The sequence below is a fragment of the Pan troglodytes genome, chromosome 4, assembly GCF_028858775.2.
Source record: "Pan troglodytes isolate AG18354 chromosome 4, NHGRI_mPanTro3-v2.0_pri, whole genome shotgun sequence".
In the NCBI taxonomy this organism is placed as follows: domain Eukaryota; kingdom Metazoa; phylum Chordata; class Mammalia; order Primates; family Hominidae; genus Pan; species Pan troglodytes.
Genome location: NC_072402.2, coordinates 146,121,434 through 146,149,210, shown reverse-complemented (window position 1 = coordinate 146,149,210; position 27,777 = coordinate 146,121,434). Strand labels below are relative to the sequence as shown.

General features: G+C 35.7%; 1 protein-coding gene across 6 annotated transcripts in view; it reads right to left on the bottom strand.

The window, feature by feature from the left end:
* The window catches only part of FBXO38 (F-box protein 38), an 80,590-nt gene that overhangs the window by 21,690 nt on the left and 31,123 nt on the right, over nucleotides 1–27,777 (bottom strand). For all 6 annotated transcript variants that reach the window (XM_054684691.2, XM_054684692.2, XM_001161504.6 and 3 more), the window contains exons 2-12: nucleotides 26,726–26,916; nucleotides 22,492–22,625; nucleotides 19,471–19,634; nucleotides 19,098–19,263; nucleotides 16,466–16,603; nucleotides 14,918–15,055; nucleotides 12,093–12,186; nucleotides 10,540–10,670; nucleotides 7,002–7,172; nucleotides 5,236–5,378; nucleotides 4,102–4,312 (exon numbers count right to left, since the gene is read on the bottom strand). In XM_054684691.2, coding sequence (XP_054540666.1) covers nucleotides 4,102–4,312; nucleotides 5,236–5,378; nucleotides 7,002–7,172; nucleotides 10,540–10,670; nucleotides 12,093–12,186; nucleotides 14,918–15,055; nucleotides 16,466–16,603; nucleotides 19,098–19,263; nucleotides 19,471–19,634; nucleotides 22,492–22,625; nucleotides 26,726–26,853 — 1,618 coding nt within the window. In that variant the 5' untranslated portion in view covers nucleotides 26,854–26,916. The remainder of the gene's footprint in view (nucleotides 1–4,101; nucleotides 4,313–5,235; nucleotides 5,379–7,001; nucleotides 7,173–10,539; nucleotides 10,671–12,092; nucleotides 12,187–14,917; nucleotides 15,056–16,465; nucleotides 16,604–19,097; nucleotides 19,264–19,470; nucleotides 19,635–22,491; nucleotides 22,626–26,725; nucleotides 26,917–27,777) is intronic.

The window sequence follows — 27,777 nt, the reverse complement described above, 5'->3', positions numbered from 1 at the left end:
ATCGTGAGGTTGAGATGGAGACCATCCTGGCTAACACAGTGAAACCCCATCTCTGCTAAAAATACAAAATATTAGCTGGGTGTGATGGCACGCACCTATAGTCCCAGCTACTCGGGAGGCTGAGGCAGAAGAATCGCTTGAACCCAGGAGGCGGAGGTTGTAGTGAGCCAAGATCATGCCACTGCACTCCAGTCTGGGTGACAGAGTGAGACTCTGTCTCAAGAAAAAAATAAAAATAATAAAATTCTTGGCTTGGTGCAGTGGCTCACACCTGTAATCCCAGCATTTTGGGAGGCTGAATTGGTTGGATTGCTTGAGCCCAGGAGTTGAGACCGCCTGGGCAACATATGAGATCCCATCTCTATTTAAAAAAACAAAAAAAAGCAAATTATCTGGCCTCACACAGCCGAATAACTGGAACTCTGAGGGCAAAAATCAGCAATGTGGTGATTCCTCCAGGTGATTCTGATGCACACTCAAGTTTGAAAATCACTGCCATAAATAAAGCTGCAGAGCAATTTCACTTGGCAGTTAATTCAGGCTAATGGGGTGGAGGGATGAGGGAATGATGCTATATTTAAAAGCATTAAGTAACTGGAATGTATGTTAAATCAAAATAGAAAATTAGTTAAATGATGTATAAGTAAAACTATGCTTTAAAGTTGTAATTCCTTAGAAAGTAGTTACATAAAAATAGACACTATGCTTTAGCAATTACAGAAGCATAATTGTGACATAGGCAAATGTAAATTGTTAAAAAAACAGGAACACTGTGGGGCACAGTGACTGACTCATGCCTGTAATCATAGCATTTTGGGAGGCTGAGGCATGAGGATCACTTAAGGCCAAGAGTTTGAGACCAGACTGGGCAACACAGTAAGACCTTATCTCTACACAAAATTTTTTGAAAAATCAGCTGAGAGTGGTGTCACGTGTTTGTAGTCCCAGCTACTCGGGAGGCTGAGGTGGAAGGATCACTTGAACCCAGGAGTTTGAGGCTACAGTGAGCTATGATCATGCCACTACCCTCCAGCCTGAGTGACAGTGAGACTCTGTCTCAAAAAAACAAACAAACAAACAAAAAAACCCCACAAAAAAACTGTAATCATTTATTCTTATTTTAGAATGTTGCAAAATTCAGGTAATCAAGTTATATTTTCAGCTAACTAGCTCACAATTAAGTACTCTAAGTTCTAAGACTTCTCAAAATACAAATTTAAGATAATATCCTGCCAAATTATAAAATTTTGATAAATATAGTAACTGTGAAACAATAAATCATAGTTTTGTTGGAGTTAATTTATACAAATTAAATAGCTTTTAAAATTATACAATGCCCCTCTTTTACAGTAAATTACCTCATGCAAGCTGAAGAAGTTAAATACAATAGAGCAATAAAGACTGGTGTTGCTTCATTCTGGGGCTGGTCCAAAACCAAGTAAAGGCCCATGCATGTAAAGATTTGTTTTTAAGACTCCGGGTCTCCCTCTGTCACCCAGGCTGGAGTGTAGTGGTGTGATCATAACTCACTACATCCTTGAAAACTCCCCACTCAAGCCATCCTCCCGCCTCAACCTCCTGAGGTTACAGGCATGTGCACTGCACCTGGCCCAGACGTGAAAAGTTTTCAAATTGTACATCAAGGAGAGTCAACATGTTAATACCAGTTTCAAAGAAATTTTAAAATTATTATTTTCACTTGAAGATTTGAACTATCAATATTAGTCAACTGTTTAACATAATTCCCCATTACCCCTTTTATTATGAAGCCCTGTATTTCTTTGTTTCAACCAAAAATCAGTCTTTTTCTAGTTCCTTAGTTTGCAGGAAAAAAAAAATCTAACTTATATGTGTGTGTGTGTTGTGTGTGTGTGTATACGTGTTTAATAACAAATACAACTAAACACACTACCATGTGGGAGTGACCTGTGGAATCTAATGTTTTCTACCAATCTTCATTTCTCTACAAATGCAGCCATTGCCTCTGGTTTTCTTAGGCTTCCTCTTGTTGAAGCTGTTTAATCCTTAAATTCTGGCATTTACGTATTGCTTTATACAATTATGCTTTATACATTATGTATTTATTCTTTGCTTCTCAGCATTTAACAGTATTTGAAGATACTATACTTGACAACAGTCCTAGGTAACTGCTGAAGCTGAATCCTTCCATAGTAATTATGGCTTCTTAAATCAAAATAGCTTATCCTATGTCTTGTGTATTTGGTTTTTATGCCAAATCTCTCATCTTCTGAAACCGTATTTATAAATCAAATTAAGATGTAAGTTCCATTTTCCTCTCTTAAATCAAATACAGATACAAATTAAATCAAACATGTTCTTGAATATCTTTTTGGTCCTTGTTGCAACAATATATGATTTCACAATGGCAGGCATTCTCCACTGTGCTGAGAAGTCCATGGCAAAGTAATCTTCCAGTGAAGTCTACAATCTGTGTGTCAACCCAAACCACAAATGAGTTCACAGGATTTGGGTAGTTCTGAATGGCAGCTGCTGTAAGTTTCCCATGTAGAGTCCATGTCCTCTGAAGCACAGATCTTTATAGTGGTAGTAACCTGTACTATGTACCATAGCACTCAGGACAACAAAGCAAAGGGACAATACATGACTGTCTCGCCCTCTCTTTCCCTTAACACCTGTTGGCTCTGCACTTTCATTTTTGCATTTTTAAGGGAGATTGGTTGGGGAAAGATTTTACCTAGGTTTGAAATGCTTAAGAGTATACCACGGACATAAAGTACAGAGCTAGATATAGCTGCATTTACTTCAGAAAAGTATGAAAGTTAAGGCTGGAAACAAAGATTTGGATTTAATACCATATAGTTGGTACTAAAACCTTGAGCTTGAGTGAAAATGTGTAGAGAAAGATATCACGGACAAAAGTGGAATACAGGAGGTGCTACAAGCAAAGGAAAATGAGGTAGGAGAAAAACCAGCAAAATCGTTTCAGAGATGCCAAGAGAATAAAGTGTCTCAAGAGTGCACAAGTCTAGGCAACAATGTCTAATGCTACTGAGATGTCAAATTAGATAAAAGTGGTGAAATGACCTCCAGATTCAGTAAGACAATCACTAGTGACTTTGCCAAGAGCCAAAGTGGAGAGTTCTATAGGGACCAAGTGAGATGAGAAAGTGAAGACATTGCCTACAGATGATTCTTTTGTCAGGAACTGTGTACTCAGAGTGCCCCTAAAGGAAATCACAGGGACCAAGTGAGATGAGAAAGTGAAGACATTGCCTACAGATGATTCTTTTGTCAGGAACTGTATACTCAGAGTGCCCCTAAAGGAAATCATGCCCTGTACACAGTACGTCTCATTGTAAAAGCAGGTACATATCAGGGCACCCTATTTCTCATTAATTACTGTGTGCAAGAGTAGGCAAATGGGGAACAACAAAAGGATGGCTAGAAACGATTCCTTTTCCAGTTCCTAAGCGTCAACTGGGAAACTGGAAAATTTGGTAACAAAACAATCTCACATCACTTCACTCATCAACAGAGGGATGGATGGAGCACCTTCACACATGGGTTGGCACACCGCAAGTATTCAATATATATTAATGAACTGGACAGATAATTACATAAATGAAATAGAATAGGTCCTTCTTAGCTAATGTACTTAATCTGTGGGGTGGAAGTGAAGACCTAATGATTAAAGGTACATGAAAGGTGCCAATGTCTAGCCCATGGTTGGTATTAATCTTTCAGTTCTTCAAATATCCAGAAATGGTCTTAATGTTCATGCTATCCATTGGTCTGGGAGACAATAAAAGATATTCCTTTGTCTAAATCCTGAAAGTTAAGTCTCAGACCTCAAGAGTTACCACTCTACCCTAATTCCCCTGGCATCTGTAATCTTTCCCATTCTGTAGGTATTCTTATAGGGTCTGTGGATAAAAGCAGTTTTGAAACAAGCAAGGAAAGAAAAATTTCACCTACTCCCTCATGTTCCTTATCAACTAGCTTTCCTCAATGTGGAAAGTGACAAGTTGAAACAGGGGAAAAAGGGAACAGGATAAAGCCAGAAATACAATACAAAGTAAAAATCATTTCTATCTGGAGCTCATAAAAGATCTGGGTTACCGTCAGCTGCAAACTGCTGCTCTCCTGGCTGCAGATCTTGCCGAAAGTCATTCTCCTCATCTGAGTCATCTGGGTGATGGTGATTGTTGTCGTGGATGTTGGCATTGTTATTCTGGGCATTATTATCGTCATTGTTGGAGTTCTGGTTGCTAACAAGAGCTGATGAAACACCAATTCCTGTGCCTGCACTCAGACCAACTCGAGCACAACCCTAAGGCAAAACCAAAACACATACGTTTATTAATTTGGGTTAGTATATATCCCTTCATTTTTAATATCCCTTCATTTCACCTTTACATTAGAACTAATATTTACATAGTGCTTATTTATGAAATGCTTTCATATACACATAGAAAATCTCATTTAAGGCCTGCAACACTTCAAGATAGATAAAGGGTTACTGGCTTGATTTACAGATGAGGAGTCACGCAAGAAGAAGAGATCTGCCCAACAGCACATGGCCAGTAAGTGGTAGAGCCGCAATTTGAAACCAGGATTCTGACCTTAAATCCTGAGCTTTCCCCATTATATTGTACTGCTTCAACAGTGGGAATGTAACCATTAATAACTGACAAGAGAGAACATAAATGGTTGAAGGATTAAGTTTTTAATTGCCTTAAGAGTACAAAGTTCTATATGTTAAGCAGTTTTAAAATAACATTTTGTACAACTGGGCTACCTCAGATTTCCCAGGCTATACAACTTAACAGAAAGATAGCAGCAAAGAAAAACATTCCCCAAATAAATCCTTAATTCTTATTTATACTTTGGATTCCTAATTAGATTTAATTTACCAACCTAATTATATTTAATCCACCAATGAATTATCCCACATAATAATTTCTGTCTTAAATTTCCAGCCTCACCCTTACCTTACCTTTTGTTTATATACTAACAGACAGCTTCCACTTATTTTTTCCTTACCCTTCCCCAGAGAACCCTTAATTCTCATTTAGAAGAATGAGAGGCTATGCATTATTACAACCTTTATGCCTTCACTGAGGCTGGCAGTAAAAAGTCCAACTGTAACACCGTAAAGGCATATCATTGAAAAGAAAAAAAAAAATCACAGGCTGTTTTTATTTTCTTTCCTGAGTATCAAAATAAACAAAAACTCCCTCAAATGTATCTTACCTTGGGTGGTTCACGAAACATCTGATCCAGTGAAATAAACTCTAGGCTGGGTAATAATTCAATAAACTGGCCAAAAGAGTCCAGCTTCAAAGCATGGCACCGTACTAGGTTGATATCAACCAATCGAGTCCATCTTGAATGGTCTGTTAAAGAAATGACATGACCAGAGAAAATCTAAGTAACATTTTCCCCATTACTGATGAATTTTGATACAGGTCACAAAGACTTTCAAATCCTTTTTTTTAAAATAACTTTTTCTTTTTTTCATGACTTCTAAAACCCGATGATTCTAAATTATGATGTTTACATACCTAATTCCATTGTGAGAACTAAATGGCCTGGGGAACATTAATTTGAATCCAATCAGCCCTGATTTAAATGTGATCCACTCAACAACCTACATGGCTTTTCAACAATAGGACACTGAATTAAAAAATTATGGCATATTTATTTAATAGAACATTATGTAGCTATTTCAAAAGAATGAAGGAGAGCTTAATATGCTTGCTGACATGGAAAACTCTCCAAATTATACTTAGTACAAAAAACAAGCTACAGGACAGTGTATACACAGTAAGATCCTTTGGTATAATATAAATCATTTTTAAATGCTACACATATATATGCTGCAATATGCATAATTTGTCCAGAAAAATATACAAAAAACTGTTGATGATGGTTACCTTTGAGAAGAGGAGAGTTTTCATTTTGTACCTTTCTGTACTGTTTGAAATTTATCAAGTGCATGTATTACTTTTATTTTTTTAAGTGTTAACAGGAATTCTGAGTGATGGGATTATAGGCCATTTTTTGTTTTCTTCTTTATACTCTTCTGTATTTAAGAAAACAAACAAACCAAAAACCCAATAAATGTTATTTTTTTTAAGTCATCTACGCCTGCTACATCCTAAAGTTCATATTTCCCAATAACTTCTTGGTTCAGCGGGGCCAGGGATAGAATTTAACTGCTGCTGGCACATGAGACATGACTATATTAACAAGTGATCTCAGCAGAGGTCCCAGAGCCCTAAAATAGGCCTGGATAGTAGCTTTGTGAGGAGATACAGATCCCGGTCAAGTGACTCAACAGCAGAGGAGGCTGTTCTGTAGGTGTCAGTGAGAGGCTTTGTCACAAGTACAACTTTTTCAGGCTCTCAATTTATTTAATGGTTTGTAAATTTTGGTATCTAAGAAGGGCCTTTAAGAAAACAGATGACATTACTCTGAGAGGAAAATGAACTCCAACCATAAGGGAAAAATATCAAGTGCAAAAGTCACACTTCTACATATAGGAGATTGGAGGGGGAGGTCTGAAATAGACTGGGATTTCTAGTCAATAGAAATTTTTATCTCAGGTTAATGTCACTTAATTAAAGTTCAACATACATACCTACTTTGTCCTTTCAGATGATGTGCCATTGTGAAGATAATTCTGAGAAAATAACTACAATATCCTAAGTCCTAGGTAACAATGAACTAACCTTAATTTTATGTTCCTAGCCCAAAGAAGTACATATAAAAATCAGGGCACTTGAATCCACAACCTGGAGAGTATACACTTCTAGGCAGAGAATGTCAGAAGTTTAAAGAGGCATTGAATATACTTCCAACTTGGTTATCAAAGGTTACCAGAACTTGTATGAACAATCCAAATGAAATACCTACATTTTACATTAGGAATGTAATCATATCACACATAGAAAACATGGAAAGTTGTATTATTTCAGTATCAATAAAACATAGCTATATTTTTAAGTCTGTAATACCTGAGATCCAATTGTATGGGTTGTGTAGATGAGGGCAATTGTAAATTGCCAGATATTTGATACAGGAAAAAACTTCATTGACTGCTTTCATCCCTATATCAGTGATGATACCAGGATTTTCTACCACATCAGCCAAACCATACTTCACCAGATCCGCATTAGCCATTCTGCCTAAAAAGAGCAATCAATTAAAAAAAAAAAGTCAAATTCTTAAGTGTTAGGGAATGTTACCAATTTTGTATCTTACCAGTCAGTATAAAAAGTCTCTACCATCATTCTGTATCATCTGCTTATCATTGGGTTCAGGTATAATTTTAGGTTAGGTATTCCGTACATATGGTAGCACTTCTTGTACAAAATAATAAATTATATTAAAAGTCAAGGGACAGCTAGTAGGAAAAATTATTTCCAATTGTTTAGAGAAGAAAAAAGGCAAAAATTCTTAAAGCATAAGTGAAGGACCTATCATACTGGTTCATACCATGGTAAAGTTTTAGCTTTATCATTTAAAAGGAAAACAAAATCTTAAAAACTCAACTCCCTTACAATAAAATGATGTTCTTGGAGCCCAGTGTGGACATGTGTAGAGAAAGGTAAACTCTGAGAATTTAAGATTCATTGTTAGAACCCATGGCACTAGTTAGTAACATCTATCTATACCCTAAAAGTGCACTTCTAACTCAAACACATGCCACTGGGCTTTAGTGCCTACTCTCTGGTCACAAACTAGGGGTTTGGGAATAAGTAAAGGAGGATCCTTTATTCTAGATCATGTCACTGAGAATCACACCTCATCCCTTGCCTCTTATCATTTCTCCCATCTGCCTGCCCCCTCACGCTCCAAGATTCTGTTAGTTCATAGTTACATCTTTAGTGTCTAGCATAGTGCTGGGGATACAAGAGCTCACGGGAATACGTCTCTCACAGTCTGCAATCAACCAATACGCAGGACAAAAAAAACACTGCCACTCTGGTGAAGCTGCCCTGAATATCACAGGGATTTACAACTTTAGCTACAACATGTTAAAAACAATCCATCTTCTCCAAACTTCCAATTTTACTTTCCATATAGTTGACAGTCTTTCTCCTATAGTTCCTATATTTGGTATCTCCTGGCACATCTTACAAATTTCACCTTAATCCATCCTTTACAATTTAGCTGAACTATTTTCTTTAGCTCCTGGTAAGGACCATTTCCCTGCTCTTTGGACTTCAGATGTAACTTGCCATTTTCCTTAAGATAGGGTAAACCTTGAACTGACCCTGTTTCCTGGGCACTATCTGAATAAATGCTGTAACCTAACATGACAAATCGATGTCTTGCATTTAGTTTTTTGAGATGAACACCATGTTTCTACTCTTGGGGCTTCCTGCTTGCCACACTCCTTCAAAATCCTGATGATATTACTTGAGATTCATTTTTGTTTTTCTTTTCAGCCCACAGGTGAGCTAAAGGTAAAAGTTATCATTTATTGAATACTTCCTAAGTGTCAGAGATTACTGTAAATGTATACATCACTTTTCCCTCGGTTCCTCAGAGCTACCCAAGAGAAAAGCAGGATATCACCTTATCTTCATTTAAAAAATGAGAAGAATTAACTTGCTTAGGTCTCATGATTAGTAGCACACAGGCCTCAATTCTCTCTCTCCCTCAAGCTCTAGGACTAAATTGCTAGAACTCTAGGGCTAGGACTATATTGTTTCTGAAATTTTCACTGAGTTATACATCTCTATCAGTATTATATAAAGCTTACAGATCATAAATCCACATGAACAAAGAACTCTCTAAAGATTCATCTTTGGGTCACTGTTAGAAGACAAAGGTGATGTTTCTATTTATTTATTCTGCCAGACCTTTTATAACAAGAAAGTGACTCAAGTTTTACCAGAGGCCAGCCACCACTTCTTGGAGAGATGCTTCAAATCTAAATTACTGAGAAGAGAGAAACTAAGTGAGAGAGTGTGAGTGAGCAGTGACCTCATGACATCGTCCATAACAAGTACCAGGCACCTATTCTGAAACAGAGAATCCTAGGTCATCCTTGGAGGGACAGAAGATAGTATGCATATGGAAGAAATGGTTAAACTGTGGCAAATAAGAAGAGAATGAATGTACAAAGTTCAACATAACAGACTATTAAGTATGAAACAGAACATGAAACAAGTTGTGTTGAAAACTATGAGATAATGGTAGTCAAGAAGGTATTTTTATGCTATTGAAAACATATGTTGAGGAGAAAGAAACACTACAGGAAAATAATTGGTTATAAAGTTAACACTTGAAGACAATTCTTCAGTAGACCTAAATTTGGCCATCCTGAAGGTACACAATTTGTCAAGTTCTGAGCTTTTGGGAAAAATAGAAAACAAAATTATAGAAAGAATATCAATTTCAAACCTAATAATTTTGTTACTATACAGACATTGCAGAAACATAGGGAATGTTAGATACTTCATTCAAAACCAGAAAAGCTTGATATCAAATGTATTAATTTTATATAAAATCATTGTACTCATTAGCATTTTAAAGCTATTTTGGAGAAAAGCTGATCTTTTTCAAAGCTATACAGATTTAACATGATTCTAATAGTAAACTGTCTAGAAAAGGATGGCTTGACTTTTTAAAGTAATCACCTATATTAATGAGTACTGTGAACAACAAAAAAGTAAACAAACAAAAAACCCACAACTATTATTGTAATATATATTAGAAATGAAAAACAGTCATGTTTTTTGAGCTGGATTGTCCTGAATGGAAGAATTAAGCCTTCTTATGTTCTTCTACAATACAAACTAGATCCAAAGAAAAAATGTTATCTGCTATGATGATGAGAGTTCAAGAAAGACTTGTTGCAAATCAGGTGGGAAGAAAATGAATTCTTGAATAAATAAAAGCATGTTGGTGATGAAAATTTTCTTTCATATCTTATTGATGCCATATGGAAAAATAGTTTGAGTAATGAATTGACATGCATTCAAACCCAAAGAAATGAGTTCTCAATTGTAAATGCGTAAGAAAATGCTGTGAACAAGCTTTCCAACAGCAATCATCATTAAATGAATACTGACCATTATGTGCTCACACTATCTGGAAAATCCAGAACCCCCAGCGGGCTTATTATGGAAATGAAGAGCATGGGCAGGGAATGGGACCTCATCTGAGAGGACCATCAAAAGCTTCAAGAAGTGTGGCAGATCAAATTCAACAATGGAACCAAGGATGACATTCTGTGAAAAAAATGAAGCAGAATGGGAAAGAAACTTGGGCAGTAAAGTGGAGACAATATCAAATGTAGATAAGGTTGTTTTTCTGGTGTATTGTTAGTAACTATATTTTCTATAATATGCTAAAATCAGAGGCAATATGGAAAAATCACTGACATTTCTAATTTGAAAGTTTATTTTTCAAGACGTGAGAGCACCTAAGATTTTAAGTTGTCTTATGTTCAAAAAGACATGGCACAACCCAATTCAGATTTCAGTTTGTCAAGTAAATTTCTTACAGTAATTCTAGGAATTAAAATGGGATAAATCTTACTCTGTAGCAAAAACTCATCTACATATCCTAGATGAAGGGTTTCAAACTGGGGAAACTCCAACTCTGCCATCTTTAGGGCAGAAAAGACACCATCTTTGGTTAGGGAAGGCTGGATCCGAACTTCATGTAACCTGTGAATAAAGACAGAGAACATATCAGAGTAAAACAAAAACCATCAGAATCAAAGATTCCTCCTAATATAAGTGTATTAGTCCGTTTCTATGCTGCTGACAAAGACGTCCCTGAGACTGGGAAGAAAAAGAGGTTTTAATGGACTCACAGTTCCACGTGGCTGGGGAGGCCTCACGAACATGGCTGAAGGCAAAAAGGAGCAAGTCACATCTTGACTGATGGCAGCAAGTCACATTTTTGCCTGATGGCAGCAGGCAACAAAAGAGAGGCTGTGCAGGGACACTCCCATTTTTAAAACCATCGGATCTAGTGAGACTTATTCACTATCATGAAGACAGCACGGGAAAGACCACCCCCATGATTCAGTCATCTCCCACTGGGTCCCTCTCACAACACATGGGAATTATGGGAGCTGCAAGATGAGATCTGAGGAGAAACAGAGCCAAACCATATCAGTAAGACTCTGAAAGAAGTTTATGACTTTAGTGAAGTGTCACAGATGTCAACAACTTCCCTCCCACTTCCTCCATTGAAAAAAAAAATATTTTCTTCAAAGGAGTATCTGCAAAGTATAAGGAAATCTTAAGCAGTACACTGAAGCTATACATTAAATAACAATTAATTACAGGTAAGAATCTTATATCCTTTCAAGTGCTTTACTAAACCTGAAGAGTCAATGTGAGAATCTGCATCTGGTGCTGGTATTTGACATTTTGCTTAGGCTAGCTATTAATGTTGCATTTTAACAAAGAGTATAATTCTGTAGTAGGTAACAATACCTACCTAAACTTAGAAACACTTTTATTTATAATCCTAATCAAGTCTCTTGATGGAAAAAACTTTGTTTCTGAATAAATTTTAAAAATGCTTAATTTAAAGAAAATGTTATAAAATAAAAGTGGAGGTAGACCACTGATATGTAAGAAATAGTAAATGTGGCATAAAGTGATATAACCACTTGGTTAAAAAATATAGAGGTGTTACAAGGTCAGACTTTGGAAAAGCTGATTTAAAACACTGATTTCTGAATAGCAAATATTATCACCAAGTAACTAGAACAATTCAGAAAATCATCCAGAGATTGAGACAATGGTCCTGAGAGGGCTACAGACACCAGAGCTTCAATGCTAACTTCTATTGGACTCTCAGCCATTTCCAGAAATTCCACTGCTTTTCTCCGATATGAGACCATGCCACTCTGGAGCTTGCTAGTATGCAGCTCAACTGGTTACCAGTTATAACATTAAGACTACCATGATGTTATACTTATCTGTTATTTGGACTTCTTTGTATTTTAAATTTGAACAAGGCTTGATCAGATGTACACACATATATACACATACATTCCACAATTTTTTGTAAAATAGGGAAAAACATAATTACTTCTAAAGTGAGAGACACAGTACAAAGAGGAAACATACCTACGGGCAGCAGTAATGATGAGGTAACCAAGATCTACTTCAAGCGCATTTTTGCAAGCTCCCAGAACAATAGTGTGCAAATTTCTAAAACCACCTAAAGACGAGGAACAAAAACAAGTGTTTGACCACAGCATTTTTAGTGAAGTATTTATATACTATACATTATAAAGTATTATCTGAGATGATAATTACTGATTTAAAAGTAAATCTAAGCTTTGTTTTTGCCATTGAAATTAATATCTTAAGATGAATTATAACTACTGGTCACCTAAAAGGAGATGAAAGCAGACCCTCATTTTGCAAAGACACTCTGATGGCATCTGAAAACTACTCTAAAAGATTTACATTGTTAAGTAAGGATTTTTAGAAAGTCAGAAGCTGATGAGAGAATTTTAAAAAAAGAAACCCTGCCATTTCTGGCCAAATTTTGAACCTCCAAATATCATATGGAACAAGACCAGAACCACTTTAACTGATTTTTTTAATGTTTCTGAAACTTGTATTTACCTACAAAAAAGAACATAAATTACTAATATATAGCTTAAAGAAATGACTGATTTATCTGTTTTAAATTTGTATAAATAAAATCACAAAGTTTGTATACTTTTGTGTCTGGCTTCTTTTACTAAACACTCTGTTTATGAGATTCATCCATATCGCTGTGTAGCTGTAGTCTGTTCACTTATTACTGTACAGTATTTTGCTATATGAGTATGCCACAATTTAATTATCCATTCTATTGCCGATAGGCATCTTTCTATTTTGGGACGATTAGAAACAGTGCTTCTATGAACAATCTTAAAAATGTCTTTTGGTGAACATATGTAAACATTTCTGTTGGGTTTAAAGCCAGGAATGCAACTGTTGCTATGTGTATGACCAACTTTAGTAGATACTACCAAACAGTATTTCAAAGTGGTTGTATGAATTTATATTCTGACCATCAGTGTATGAAAGGTCCTGTTGCTTCACATCCTAGCCAACATTACTGTTTTTATCTTTTTCATATTAGTCACGAGTAGGCATAGTCATTTTAGTGCTTGAATATCACACTGTAGTTTCAATTTGCATTTCCCTAATGATTAGTAAACTTTTATCGTTTTTTCATGTTTATTGGCTTCTTGTGTGCAAACTTTTCTATTCAAGTCTTTTCCCATTTTTTCTATTGAGTTGCCTGCCTTTTTCTTATTCATTCCAGGAGTCCTTTATATCTTCCCAATACCCAGTATCTGTATTGCAAACAGCTTCTCCCATTCTGTAGCTTGGTTTTTCACTCTCTCTCTCTTTTTTTTTTTTTGAGACAGAGTCTCACTCTCTCACCCAGGCTGGAGTGCAGTGGTGCGATCTAGGCTCACTGCATGCTCTGCCTCCCAGGTTCACGCCATTCTCCTGCCTCAGCCTCCCGAGTAGCTGGGACTACAGGTGCCCGCCACCACGACGGGCTAATTTTTTGTATTTTTAAGTAGAGACGGGGTTTCACCACGTTAGCCAGGATGGTCTCGATCTGCTGACCTCATGATCCGCCCGCCTCGGCCTCCCAACGTGCTGGGATTACAGGCGTGGGCCACTGCGCCCGGCCGGTTTTTCACTCTCTCAATCATGCCTTTTGATGGACAAAAAAAAAAATCTTAATTTTAATTTGGTACAATTTATCAATATTTTCTTTATGGTAAATGCTTTTTGGTGTCCTGTTTAAGATGTCTTTGTGTACTCAAGGTCAACAAAACATTCTTCTAAGTTATTTTTTTAAATTTCATTTCAAAATTGTTCTCATCTGAATCTATGACCCATCTAGAATTAATTTTTGTGTGAGGTATGTTGACTTCTTGAGTAAAATACAAGGCAGGGTCACCCTTAAAAACTGATTAGAGAAGAAAAGTCTCTGTTTTTCTTTTAGGACCTTTATACAAACTCAGCTTTTAGCACCTCTCTACAGGTCTTCTCTCTAGTGAATACACCAGTAGCCTTCTTTTCGTTTTTGACTTTTATCTTGTTAACTATCGCCATCAATCAAAATATTGTTGGTTTTAAGGGGTTGTTTCATCCCACTGGCTAAATGTAATAAAGTACACTTATACCACACTTGACTGACAAAATGTCTAGAAATGTAGTGTTTACTCTTCATTATATTTCAACAGTATTAACTATAATGTCTGTTTGTTAACAATGGTACTTGATGACTTTCCATTTTATTTTAGAGAGCCAAAGTTAAATTTTTGGTTTCCAACTATTAATCATCCATTTTGCTAAACCACTATTTTTTTTCTGCAATGAGATGTTTAACACAAAGCACATTCTGTTACGTATTATTTATCTATAGTTAAGTATACACAGAACAACTTTTTTCTTTTAAATATCATCATCTGATGGGTAAATCAATATCCAAGTAATATGTATAAAAGTATTTTTTATATTATAAAGTATTATGTGATAGAGATTAACATTATTAATGCCTAAATTTTTTTTGGAAGCCTCGGCTGTACAAGTTGTAAAACATCACCAAACAACGCTAGAAATCCCTGTTAACATTTCTAAGAAAGATTCCATACATAAGAGGAGGTATTATTAGCTACGTAAAAGTCAAAACAAGCCAGAAAACATGTCTTATCACTCTACTGTCTATTTTAAGAAAGTTTAATGTGCACCAAAAGAAAATGAATACTAGCTATGCTCATGGTTACTTACTGTCCATCAAATACAACAAAGAAAGCAGTTACTGACGAGCATTTTCTTTTTAAAGCCTTGCCAGGGAAGTTAAATAAAAGCTTAATGATTATTTTAAGTTGATTTTTAAAAAATATTTAGTAACTAAAGAAAATGAATACCTGATCTCCAACTGTCTTCAACAACATGTTGGATAAGACCTCCAAGGAAAGGAACTCGAACCATTTCTAAGTGTTCCAAGTTTCGGGCAGAGGCTAAGCCTGTTACTAAAGGGACATATTTCAAGGAATTTGTGGGTCCTGGAAAAAAAAAAATCTTTGATAGAACAATGTAAAGTGCCTTAAAATGAATTTCAAATCAGTGAAAGACATGCATAACTTATAAACTCTAAGTCTTAAAATGACAGCCAAATTGGCTCTCTGCAATCAGGTTCTTGTTACAAATGAAAGTGTTAGCCTATTAACCATACACTTACTCAGCATAAAGGTTTTTCAGTAACACTGTAGAGATATGTAGTATTCCGTAAATTCTCTAAAGGCTCAATAGTTTTGAACTCAAATTAACTAATGGGAAAAAGTCAAGATAAAAATTTGATCCTTCACTCGAGTAAACAGCTCAATCATTTAATCATCTCTATGACCAGTGTTGCATTAGCTACTACAGAAGATCACAAAAGATATGGTCCTGTCCATCAAAAAACCTGCAGTTGACATGGAGCTAGAACATAAGTAATTATAGAAGGATAAGAAGGCAGACTACATCAAGTGTAAAAATAAGATCTGCCGTACTCCATGAAAAAGAAAAAGAAAGAGGAGAAAAGTAAGTTGGAAAAGGCAGAACCTGAAGAACGCATACAAAAACAGAGGAAGAAAGTGCACATCTCAGGATAACGAAACAATAATACAGCATAAGAGAAGACATTGAGGTGGAAAGCTGTATGGAAATGTGATGATAAAAGAAGATATATCTTGGAAAGGTGTCAGAATAAGGTTATCAAGAGGGGTCCTGGTTATCATGACCTTAAGCAGAGTAGTTCCCACTTAATGCTCTAGCGCAGCGGTGTCCAATATTTTGACATCACTGGGCCACACTGGAAGAGGAAAAATTGCCTTGGGCCACATTGGAAGAGGAAAAATTGTCTTGATATTAGAGATAGCTGATGAGCTGGAAAGAAAAAGAAGAAGAAGAAGAAAAAGCCTATGCATAAATTTCATAATGTTTTAAGAAAGTTTAAGAATTTGTATTGGGCATCATGTGGGCCGTGGCCAGTGGACCGTGGGTTGAACAAGCTTGCTCTAGGGCAACAGGGACACTGAAGATTTCTGTTTAGAAGGATAATACCATAAAAGCTATGTTTAAGGTAGATTAAGGAAGCCAACTATTTACATGCAGAATGATTCGGAGACCAGAAACAAAGAAAGAAGACTGAAATTTAATAAAACAATCCTATGAAAAGTAAAAAGTACCTGTAAAAAATAGAGATATTCTGAGTTTTTTTTTTTTTTTTTTTTTTTTGCTGAGGTCAAACACAAATCATCTTTCTAATGTCTTTAAAACAAAAAGTACATTTATCTTCACAAGATGAATATGTTATAAGACATAAATAGTAATAGCATAATATAATTGTATTTACAAATGTAGCTAGAGTTTGCTTCAGGATATTTTTAGAATAACTTATGTTTAATTCCACCATAATTGAGTACCATTACCTGCACAGTTCCTCATGACGAAAGTTCTTAAGCTGATACAAAGGAAGTCTTTAAATGGCTGTGGTTTAGTGAGTCTTACCCACTTCATATAAAGGTGCCTTAGCATTGGGATACAAGGAATTTCAGGAACATTCACCCCTAAAACACAAATATAAAAAAGAACAAACAAGAAAAAAATCACAAAAATATACTATATTTTGCTTATAAGTTCAAGAGTCTATTTTTCATATTAACAGTTTAACCTTCAAGGATTTTTATCCGAACAAATTACACAAAATCTATCAAGTTTGCCTTATTTAAAACAGGCTTACAAAGAACAGTTTATGTAAACCATAAACTGACTTAACTTTTTTAGAAAAGGCCAATGGGAAGATAGAGTTTAAAAAGTATTTCTATGTCTTAGACATGTAAGTCTTTCTCATAATCTTACAACTCTTCTAGGATACGTTTTCCCAGAAGAGGTAAAGTGAAAATGGATTACTGAAAGCAAAACTATAACGATGGAGATGGAACACACAAATTTACTATTTGACTACCAACATCCACTGCCCCCTAGTAGGAGAACTATATTTCTCAGAGCAAAGTCAGCTAGATGGGTTTAAATATGCAAATAGATATCTGGAAGATAGCCAAACACAGAACTTTAAAAGCTGTTTTCTATAAATATATGAATCTTAAGAATTTGTAAATGTGTGGGAGAAGCCAGCCAGCATGGCTCTGAGAAAAAGCAGAAACCTGCCAGTCATTTATTTTAGAATTTCAAATTGGTAAAGGTAATTTGATGCATGGGATCCAGGAGTGCCTTAATACTAGGAATCACATCCACAGAGGACCATGACCAGAAGAAGGGAGGTGTAGCGTGAGGTGAAAAAATACAGGAAATATGGACGAAAGAAGATAAAAGCCAAGGAAGGGACACAAATTTATTAAAGAAATCCGAGGATCCAGGATGATGGCATTTAACAAACAGTAGTTGGCAAAACTGTTTAATGCAATTTTTAAATTTGAGACAATAGGATCTCTGCTAGCAAGAATAACTAGAGAATGTAAAATTGCAGTACTTGAATGGTCAGTTGTTTAAAGGCTAAATTCTGCCAAATGTTCTTATTGTAACCTACAAGGATTACCCCTTAACTTGTTCCTCTCAAAATAGCAGAGTTAAATTTAGTTTGAACTATGCACACACATTGTATAGCAACAAATGGGAAGTAAAATTAAGGATGAGACAAAAGGACAAAAAGCAGAAGTGAGGTACAGATTGAGATGTAAGATGCAGAAGTCACAAAGGTTAAATTTAGCATCTATTTTAATACTACGAAGATGGTAGTACTGATTGTACTGATTAGGAAACCCAAGGAAGCAAGGGTGAGACAGATGCAGAGAAGACAGTATACCCTAGGCCCAATTCATTTTCTGTTTCAAACAAACTCTATAAACAAAGGACATAACTGCCCATTCTCCTGGTAATGTTTATTTTTATTAATTTACCACACCTCTGCATCACCATAATACAGTGTTAAACTGTTAAATGATTCCCATAAATTAATGCATTTTAATAAAACTTACCCTGTACTTATATTTGCAATGAACTGTGACAGGCATTGTAGAAAATATAAAGATATGGAAATAAGTCTTTGACCTTAAGGAGCTTATATTATAAATTTCAGATATTACAGAATCCTTTTATATCTAAAAATCCAATTTCAAACTAGATATCACTCCCTGATCTTATAAATGAAGGGTTGCTAGAAATCTTTACTCTTCTCCCATAATTGTGTATCTAAGTCTTATTTAAGACCTACTCCTTATCATTCCTGATGCTCTCCCTGTACCACCTGAGTTTCAGAAATTTCCAGTTCTTTAGACCATCCCCAATACCTAGAATAATGCTTAAAACACATATACTCTCTCTCTCTCTGGGTATGTGCGTGTATATACACAGAATAAAGTAGTAAACAAATATTAAAGGCCAGCTATATTAACAGGGACCCCCGAATTCCTTTCAGTGGCCTAAGCCAAAGGTGACAAATTTGAGAAAATATTTACACTTTTTACTTAAGTTGAAGTTACTGGTATATAATTTCAAAGAATATTCAGATGGAGAATGTACACTTGTGAAGCAGTATTTCCCTCACACCAGTGGATCTTTAATGGGAAATCGGAATTTTTTTTTTTTTTTTTTTTTTTTTTTGAGACGGAGTCGTCTCGCTCTGTCGCCCAGGCTGGAGTGCAGTGGCACGATCTCGGCTCACTGCAAGCTCCACTTCCCGGGTTCACGCCGTTTTCCTGGCGCAGCCTCCCGAGTAGCTGGGACTACAGGCGCCCGCAACAACGCGCGGCTAATTTTTTGTATTTTTAGTAGAGACGGGGTTTCACCATGTTGGCCAGGATGGTCTCGATCTCCTGACCTCGTGATCCGCCCGCCTCGGCCTCTCAAAGTGCTGGGATTACAGGCGTGAGCCACCGCGCCCGGCCGGGAAATCGGAATTTTTATACAGATCTTGCAAACATTTATTTTGCAGTCATCAATCAACAAAGCCATCTCTAAAATTCTCATTATTCTTTTTCAGTGAATATTCACATTTTATGGCATTTCAAGGAGTTACAAGTGACCCAAGAAACATGTACTCACCAACTAAATGTAAAGTTTGAATTTTGGCTCCTATAGGAATTTTCAGTTTATTTTCAGGAGGAATTGGAAAAGCTCCATTACGATTACGAAATTTCCCCAAAATATGAACATGGGGCATATATGTCCAAATGGATTCTACCAACTCCAAATGAGAAGTTTCCACACCCTAGAAAATAATGCCAAAGCAAGCATAAGAAAAGATTTTAGTTTAGCATCCAAAGCTTTTATTTATGTACCACAAGATGCTAAGTACACAATGGAACTTAAAAGTTTGCGACAGATGAGATTTGCATGTGAGTGAACACGTCTATCATTCTTTGGTCTATTATTTCATAAACAGTTGATGCCAAAATGTTCAACCAGGTGCACTCACCACTAAGTTTGGGCATGCCTGCAAAGCTTCTAGGACTCCTGGAATGCTAAAAGCCTCATGGCCCCTTACTCTTCGCCTCTCAAGGTATCGAGGGTGAAGGCCATATAGCTGTTCAACATCTGGCATCTTCTTTAATAGTGTTAGAAAACTGGAATCTGTAAAGCCTGAGAAGTTCAGAAGTATTTAGAGGCAGGTTCATCTTTCTGTTCATTAACATTTCCTAGGCACTCGTGATTTTTACCAAAAGTTAAAAAAGACTTCCTCTTCAAATTTCCGTAAAGCTAACACTAAAGCTGAATAAACATAACAGAAAATATACTCCTTTAGTAACAGAGGAAATGAGTCAGAAACTCCACTTAATCTAAGTTAATACTTTATGGAGGAGGCTTTTATTATTGACTTTTTGGTTTTTGTTGCTTTTGAGGCATAGAAATCTTCAACAAAGAACACACTTTAAACCCAGATAACTTGGACCTATTTGGTGGATGGAGTGGGACCATCCACCTGATCACCACCACCCTCCTCCTCCCCCATGGGTACTCTCTTGTCTGTAAAACCTTCAGGGCTCTATAGAACACATAACTAAAAATATAAATAAGATATGATCCTCATCGTTAGGAAGCTCACAGTTCTGACCTAATTCCTATCTCAAATTATTCTATCCATTTTCTAATAATTACTCTGATACTCTGTCATATGTTTAACTATTACTCCCCTGTCATTTTAGACAATTAATTCTTTTGAAAAAGACAGATGCAAGTTAGCTAAGAGAACCAGAGTGATCCAATCTCAGGGGATGCTGTTGATAGGAAGCTATCTATCCAGGAGACCATAGTAGGAATCAACAAGATGGGAACAGAGAGAGGCAGGTTACTTCCACAGCAGGAGCTGTTGGTTAAGTAAGTGGGGAGACAAGTCTCATATAGATGCTATTTTAATCTGTTACAAGGGCTTTTTTATTTTTAATGAAAGTGGTCAGAAAGCCAACTGTCTGCTTATTAATGACAAAGAAAAACATTAACTGTCAAGAATAAAAAGTAGGCCCCAAATATTTAAGTCTTACATACTTTTTTGAAAGTTGTTTTATTTTTAAGTTATCTCATTTAACATGTAAAGTCCAGACATGTTAACTTTAGTGAAGAGTAAGGAGAGACCAGAGATTACTTGGTCTCTAATTATAATAACAGTTCTTATTACTTTCTTGTATAGTTAACTTTTAATGACTGAACGATTCAATGTGTTAATCAGTTTTTTTCATTTATTCTCACAACCAAATCAGAAAGGTTATCACCCCATCTACAAGCATAAAAAATGAAGTTGAGAGAGTTTAAGAGCTTCCAAATGGCAGTGCTGGAATCTAAAACCAAGTGTAACCCCTGCAATGTTTATCCTCTTTTGTCATACATGTTGCCTCCCACGAGAGAAATGGGGAAAGTTCTACCTTCTTTACAGAGATGGAGTGAGAATCCAAAGAGATCATATACGTAAACCATAAAGTACTATTATATAAAGAATCTGGGTTAAATGCCAGATAATAGGCCAAGGTGGCATTAGTGAGCAAGGTTAGTGTGATCTTATCTTAGGCTAGAGACTGTTTGCTTCAACTCTCCTTTACATTCATTGCAAAGATGGGAAGCCTTGGGCTCACAGGTTATTTATCATAGCCTAAAAGTCAGCAACATGCAGTCAAATTCTTCTCTAATTGGTAAGTGGTAGTGATGTTAATGCTAAGACTGTATCACATGGGAGTTCTGCCATCCTGTCTTTATATACTGTATTAATTCCGTCTTCAGAATTCCGGCTGGCCTAACCTTTGCAAAAGCAAATCTAATATAAGGAATAAGACAATTATTTTCACACTGCCCTAATTTTTTTTCTTTCCTGACATACAGGATCATTCTGAAACACGATGAGATGAGTCTTTTGCCCTTAGAATGGCTTTTATTAAATATCTGAAAGCAACCGTGGTTTGCCTCCCACAAACCTATTAATAAGTTCCAGCCTCAGGTGTTTGCAATGTTCTTTATAAGAAAGTATATATTGATAACTACTATGGCCAGCTGATAAGAGTTACCAACTGATTTGATGACTCTCTTGAAAGGATGCAGCATCCACCTGCACGATTCCAGTATTCCAGAGCTAATCTGTTCTGTTCTATAGAACAGAACAAGACAATTATCTCCTCCAGCCCTTCACTTCTATTAAGGCTTTTTATTTTTATTTTTATTTTTTGGTCCCCTCTCAGCCTTATCCCATTTTCAAAGTCTCATAATCTGGACATCATAGAAAAAGGATGACTTTAAAAGACAGATTCATAATTGCAAAACAATAGTAACTAAATTTTACCAGTTAATGGATTGGTGTTAAGTGAAAAGAAGCCTTAATTGCCTTTTATTTTAACTCTTTCCTTTCAAGTATGCTTTGCTTAGCTAAAGCCATTAACTTTCTTTTCAGGTGGTCTCTTCAACTGGGAACAATTTGCTGTGGTTAGGAAGCTACTGAGTTCTTCACCTGTAAGGTCAGTCAGTGGCTTATTCGAGAATCTCCAAGACCTACTATAGGTCTTCTAAAGAAATTGGAGTTCTGTGGCCTATTTTACAAAAATGGCAAGTATTTATTTAACTAAAGGGTGCCGTTTAGTTGCAGAGGAAATCTATGATGAAAACTGTTACCATTCACCGGAAAACATGCATCAGACAGTAAAGGACACACAGTGTCTAATGTGATACACATATACTCAATTAACCAAAGGCTCATGTTCTCCAATCACAGATGTGTGGAACAGGCTGATATAGTTACTTAAGGACAGGAAATGAAAAGAGCAGACTATTAAAACAATAAAGCCTCAGGTAAAATGCATTTTACAACCTAAAACCCAACATAAATAATTTAGACAAAATCTTGCCAGCCTACAAGGTGACTTAGATTGCCTTTCTCAAGACAACAAGTAACTTTTTATGAAACCATTGTTACTACTTTCCAGTAGGACACTACTGTACTTCACAGACTAAATCCACTTACCACTTGGCATGTATTCCCACCACCGCCCTGCACAGAGATCTACAACTCTCACAACTCGCAGATATAGGGTCACTGCTTCCTTTAGCTTCCGGGAAAGACATTCCATACACATGATATCCTGCAGAGGGAGGTACCTTTGTGAGAGAAAGAAATTCGTATTTATCAAGTGGGTAAGTATTACTTCTCACCAATAAGTTATTTTTTTTTCCTTCTTCCAATCTCCTACCACTCAAATGAAATAAGATCTTAAGACAGAGATTTAAAGCTACCACACATATGGTCATATAGCTTTTTACTACAAAGGTAAGTCAGCAAATACTTGAGTATCCAAATAAGGTATTGAGCTCCCTCCACAGGTCATTTGATAAAACCTGCCTTTCTTCTTTTGAGTTTTCATGGACAAAGAAAATCTAAAAACAAACCAGAAAAACAAAGAAAAGAAGAAAAAAAAAAAAAACAGTGCTTTTCAAGATGTGATGAGAAAGGAACCTGAGAAAGATCAGAGAGAATTACTCAATTTGAACATGCACAATATTATTTCGTATATTTTACAGAATCTACTCCTGCAGGGACATTCTGCTCCCTCTCAACTCCACCATCCTGCTCCTGCAAACTCTACTATCTTCTCCATCAACAAATATGTATACTAGTCATATAGTATACAATTTCTTTTCCCACTTTTTTTTTTTTTTTTTTACCTTTAAGGTCACATACACTGATAAAAGTATTGCGTAAAGTATTAAGACACCTCATGTGAATTACAACTTCCTCTTTTCCATTCTTCTTTATTATCTTTTCCTGAAACTTTCAATTAATCCTGATTTTTGTTCTGTTATATATTCTGAAAGGTCTATTTTTCTCTTAAGACCCCTCCACACACGCCTAGATTAATTGTTTTGAAAAGTTAAAGCTACCTTTACATACTGAACCTGTATTGCGTCACACTCTACTCATTGTTTCACAACAACCTTAAGAGGTAACTAGCTGGTTCCTGTTAGCCATACAACTCTCTCCCAGTCCTTTATCTCCCCCTCTCTGACCTGCTGTGTTCTCTACCCCTCTCTGGCTAACTGTTAACTTTAGCCAATGAGAGGCACCAGCTGGAGGGCTCCAGGTGGCAACGCTGCCTTTCTACTGCTGCTAATCCCCTAGACGAATTCTTCATCATCCCTTACTTGTTCCCTAAACTCCATCTACACCTCTGTAAATAGTCCCTTCATTAAATTATCTTCAAATTCCAGGTAAGTGTATTTTCTATTATCTGCTGGCACTTCACTGACATAGTATACACTATTATTACTCCATTTTATAAGTGCTGAAATTAGCTCAGAAGAATTAAACCTGCAAAATGTCACATGGCTAGGTAAGAGGGAGAAAGGGTCAGGAATGGCAAACACAGTTTTGTCTGACACTAACTCTTAACAACACTGCTAATTCTAAAAGAAAAGTCCACATATACCTGTTGAATATTTAGCAGATCCATTTATTTTTTCTACTTCTCGTCCCTCTTCTTACCCCTTTAAAATGATTTAAATAAAATATTATATAAAATAAATCATCACTGCTAGCCATAACTTAATTTAGTCTCTATGACTTAGATTATAAGCAGAATTTTTCAGAAACATGACAACACATTTTATAAACAATGAAAAACATTAAATTTGCTTTCTAAATAAATTTTGCCACTGTAATATTTTTCTCCTAAATATTGTTATCCAACGTATTTGCCTAGGTTAAAATTCTACTCCCTTTAAATACAAACAGACCAATAATCACAAAATCAAGATTATTTTACATCATATTTTCCCTAAGAAGTAGCATATTTTTTCTTCATAGTTATATAGTCAAAGGACTAGAGTTCAGAAGACAGATCAAATATAACACTTTAGAAAAGAGAGCATAGCAGGGACAGCAAAGATTAGGTTTCTTTTAAGGAAGGCCATAGTTTTTCTTGTTTTATGAAGACATGCTATGTAGTTACTACACCACCACAATGAATTCTCAAATCAAAATTTTAGAAGACTAAAAAATGAAACAAAATTGTTTGTTTTTAGAATAAACACATTAAGTTCAAGAACTAAGTTCATGGTTCTTTCTATGTGCTGTCAAATGCTGTTTTCTCCACTGTAACTACCATTATATATTGACTTGATTCTACCCCTTCCATTTGAATATTCTGTTTGAACTGCACAATGTTATCTGATCTATTTTCAATTTAGATTATGGTCCAATGGCTAGGTGTGGTGGTGTATGCATGTAATTCCAGCACTTTGGGAGGCCAAAATGGGAGGATTGCTTGAGGCCAGAAGTTAAGACCAATCTAGCCAACAAATCAAGATCCTGCCTCTACCAAAAAATAAAAAAATTAGCCAAGCGCAATGGTGTGCGCCCCTAAGGCAAAAGGATTGCTTAAGCCCAGGAGTTCAAGGTTGCAGTGAGCCATGATCATACCCTGCACTCCAGCCAGAGTGAGACTCTGTCTCAAAAATATATACATATTATATATGGTCCAATTTTTTCACAATATATCCTAGCATTATCCAACTTTATCCCTAGATGCAATTTTACCTATGCTTTCTTCAAGAATTTTGAAGGATTTGTTTAATTCACTGATCCATTTTGAATTTAGCTGTAAGACATGAGATAAAAATGTGCTTTTATTTTTTTCTCCAAATGGTTTGTAGGTTGAGACATCATTGCTGAATAGTCCACCCAACTTTTCCTCACTGATGTGAATACAACCTTGTCATAAACTAGATCTCCACATGTATTTGAATGGAGCCTATGTTTGTCTCCTTTACCCAACTGTCCAGCTTTCTTTTCCAAAACATTTTAGAATGTAATTGAACATCTGGTAGTTGCAAGACTCTTTTTCTGAAAATTTTTGGCTATTCTGACAGACTTTTTTTCTGCCAGATGAACGTTAATATCATTTTGTTCTGTAAAAAAAAAAAAATCTATCATTTTAATTTGGTCTTCTAATCCCAGACAGAACTGAACTAGCAAAAACTACAATGTGTCACAGAATAATGAACTGCAGGAAATAATGACATACACATTTATATTAGGAAAAAAAATACAGTGCCTAGGATCTCCTAAAATAACTGTTATTGCTATTTTAAAACTTCATAATCTGCAAATATTCATTTGTAGAAATTCAAAACATTCCTAAGAACTTCATATATGGAAATTTTCATAGGTAAACAACCTAAAATAATGGAAAATCCAGATGCTTAGAGCAGTTTATTGCAACCATAATTGCAGAAAACAGAAAAACTGAAAACTATCTAGATGTCAGACAAGGGAAATGATAAGTACCATGTTATTTATACATTCCATAGAATAGTAAGCAGTAAAAAAAAAATTATGAAGACCATATAGCAATATGAAAAAAAGCAGACTAACCATTAACATTTACCAAGCATTTATGCTTCAGTTTGCTAAGTGTTTAATGCATTATCTCACTGAATCTTAATAATATTGCCATTATGTCTATCATTAGTCTAGAGCTAGCAAATAATGGACCCAGGATTCAAACTCAGGTCTCTAATTTCAGAGACAAAGTATGTTAGAATTTGCTTATTTGAATTATATAAATAAGGACAATAATTGAAAGAAGACAGCAGTGGAAACTAGAATGACAGCTTTCCCTTTAAAAAAAAAAAACAGTTATTATAATGCAGTTTGGGTAAAAATATAATTTTTTTAGAAGTCTTTTTGTGTTGTGTTCATCATAAAACAACTTTAATGTATGCACTGCATTTAGTTATGATGGGTATTATTTCAGAAAACTTTGTTACAATCACTTACATGTTATGTTTCTCACTGTGGGTTATAGTCAGAAAAAGTCAGAAACACTGCCTTACCTTGTGCAGTGTAAACACACAGTACTGTTATAATGCAGTAACAAAAGTCAACAAATCTAGTAGCCAATAAAAATCCCAAGAAGCCTAGAAATGTTAACAGTCTAGAGAAAGGCTGTCCAACAGAACTATCTGTGACAAAAGAAATATTTTGTCTATACTCTGTTGTCCTATACACCGTGTCCACTAGCCACATATGGCTACTAAGCACTTGAAATGTAGCCAGTGCAACTGACAAACTAAATTTTACATTTTTACTTAATTGAAATGTAAATGCTGCATGTAGCTGGTAGCTACCACATTAGACAGCACTGCCTCAGGGTTTGCTCTTATCCATTCCAGGTAGGTAAGCCAACCAAACACAATCTTACCTAAAAATATGGCAAAGTACTTCATGTGAAAGTTGATTCATATAGTCCTTTGTTTCATCTGCTGTCATTTCTTCTGGAATTTCATTATTCATGATACATGTTTTCACACTTTTCTTTCGTGGCCCCATTGTTGTGCAGTCTCCAGTATCAACGAGAAAATCTTCCCTTTTGTTTACTTGAGTTCAAAGTACCTGAAAAGCAAACAGAGAACGAAGTAGACTAAAAAAACACACCCCCTACTAAAACCCAGGTTAAACAATGTTTATTTTCAAACACACACAAGCAGAGGTATCATAATGGTACACATCACATTCAAATTAATAAAAATACTAATTTGTTCTGTGCAAAAAGCACAGAACATCTTTTTCTCAAGATGAGTGGATAATCAACTTCTGAAGATAATATAAATATGCATTACTTAGAAAGAGCAAAAATCCAGGAATCATGAGTATTGTGCTTTAATTTGTACTGTTGCTTCTTAGCTTATTCACTCAATTTCTCCAAGTATCAATTTCTTCATATGTAACGTGTGATCATTAAATGAGGAATCAAAACCTCTTCCAGCTCCAGGAGCTTGTGGTTCTTTCTAGGACTGACCCTAACATAGTAGAAAGGAGAAGAGATTCTTGGGTTCTAATCTTGATTCTGCCCCAAATTATTTCTATAAACTTGCATCAATCTTTAAAATTCTTCATTCTCTCACCTATAAAGTCAGAGATTAGATCAGTCACGGACCCCTTTGTGAATCTGATAAAAACTAGAGAACTCCTAAAAAATAAACACAAGCTTATATACAACTTCAGAGAAAGAATGAAACATCCCTTCTCCCTCTCTTGTGAATATTGACATGGTATTTCACTTTTGCATCACATGCACATTTTGTTTTTAAAATAAGCTTTAGAGAAGGATGAAAAGAGAAAGAGAGAAAAGAGGGGAGAGAGGAGGAATGGAGAGGGAAAGCAGGAGAAAATGGGTTGCATGAGCACCCAGATGGTTTTCTGTTCTATTGATCAGCACGTGGAGTTAACACCTTGATTGTCAAATTGTCTAGG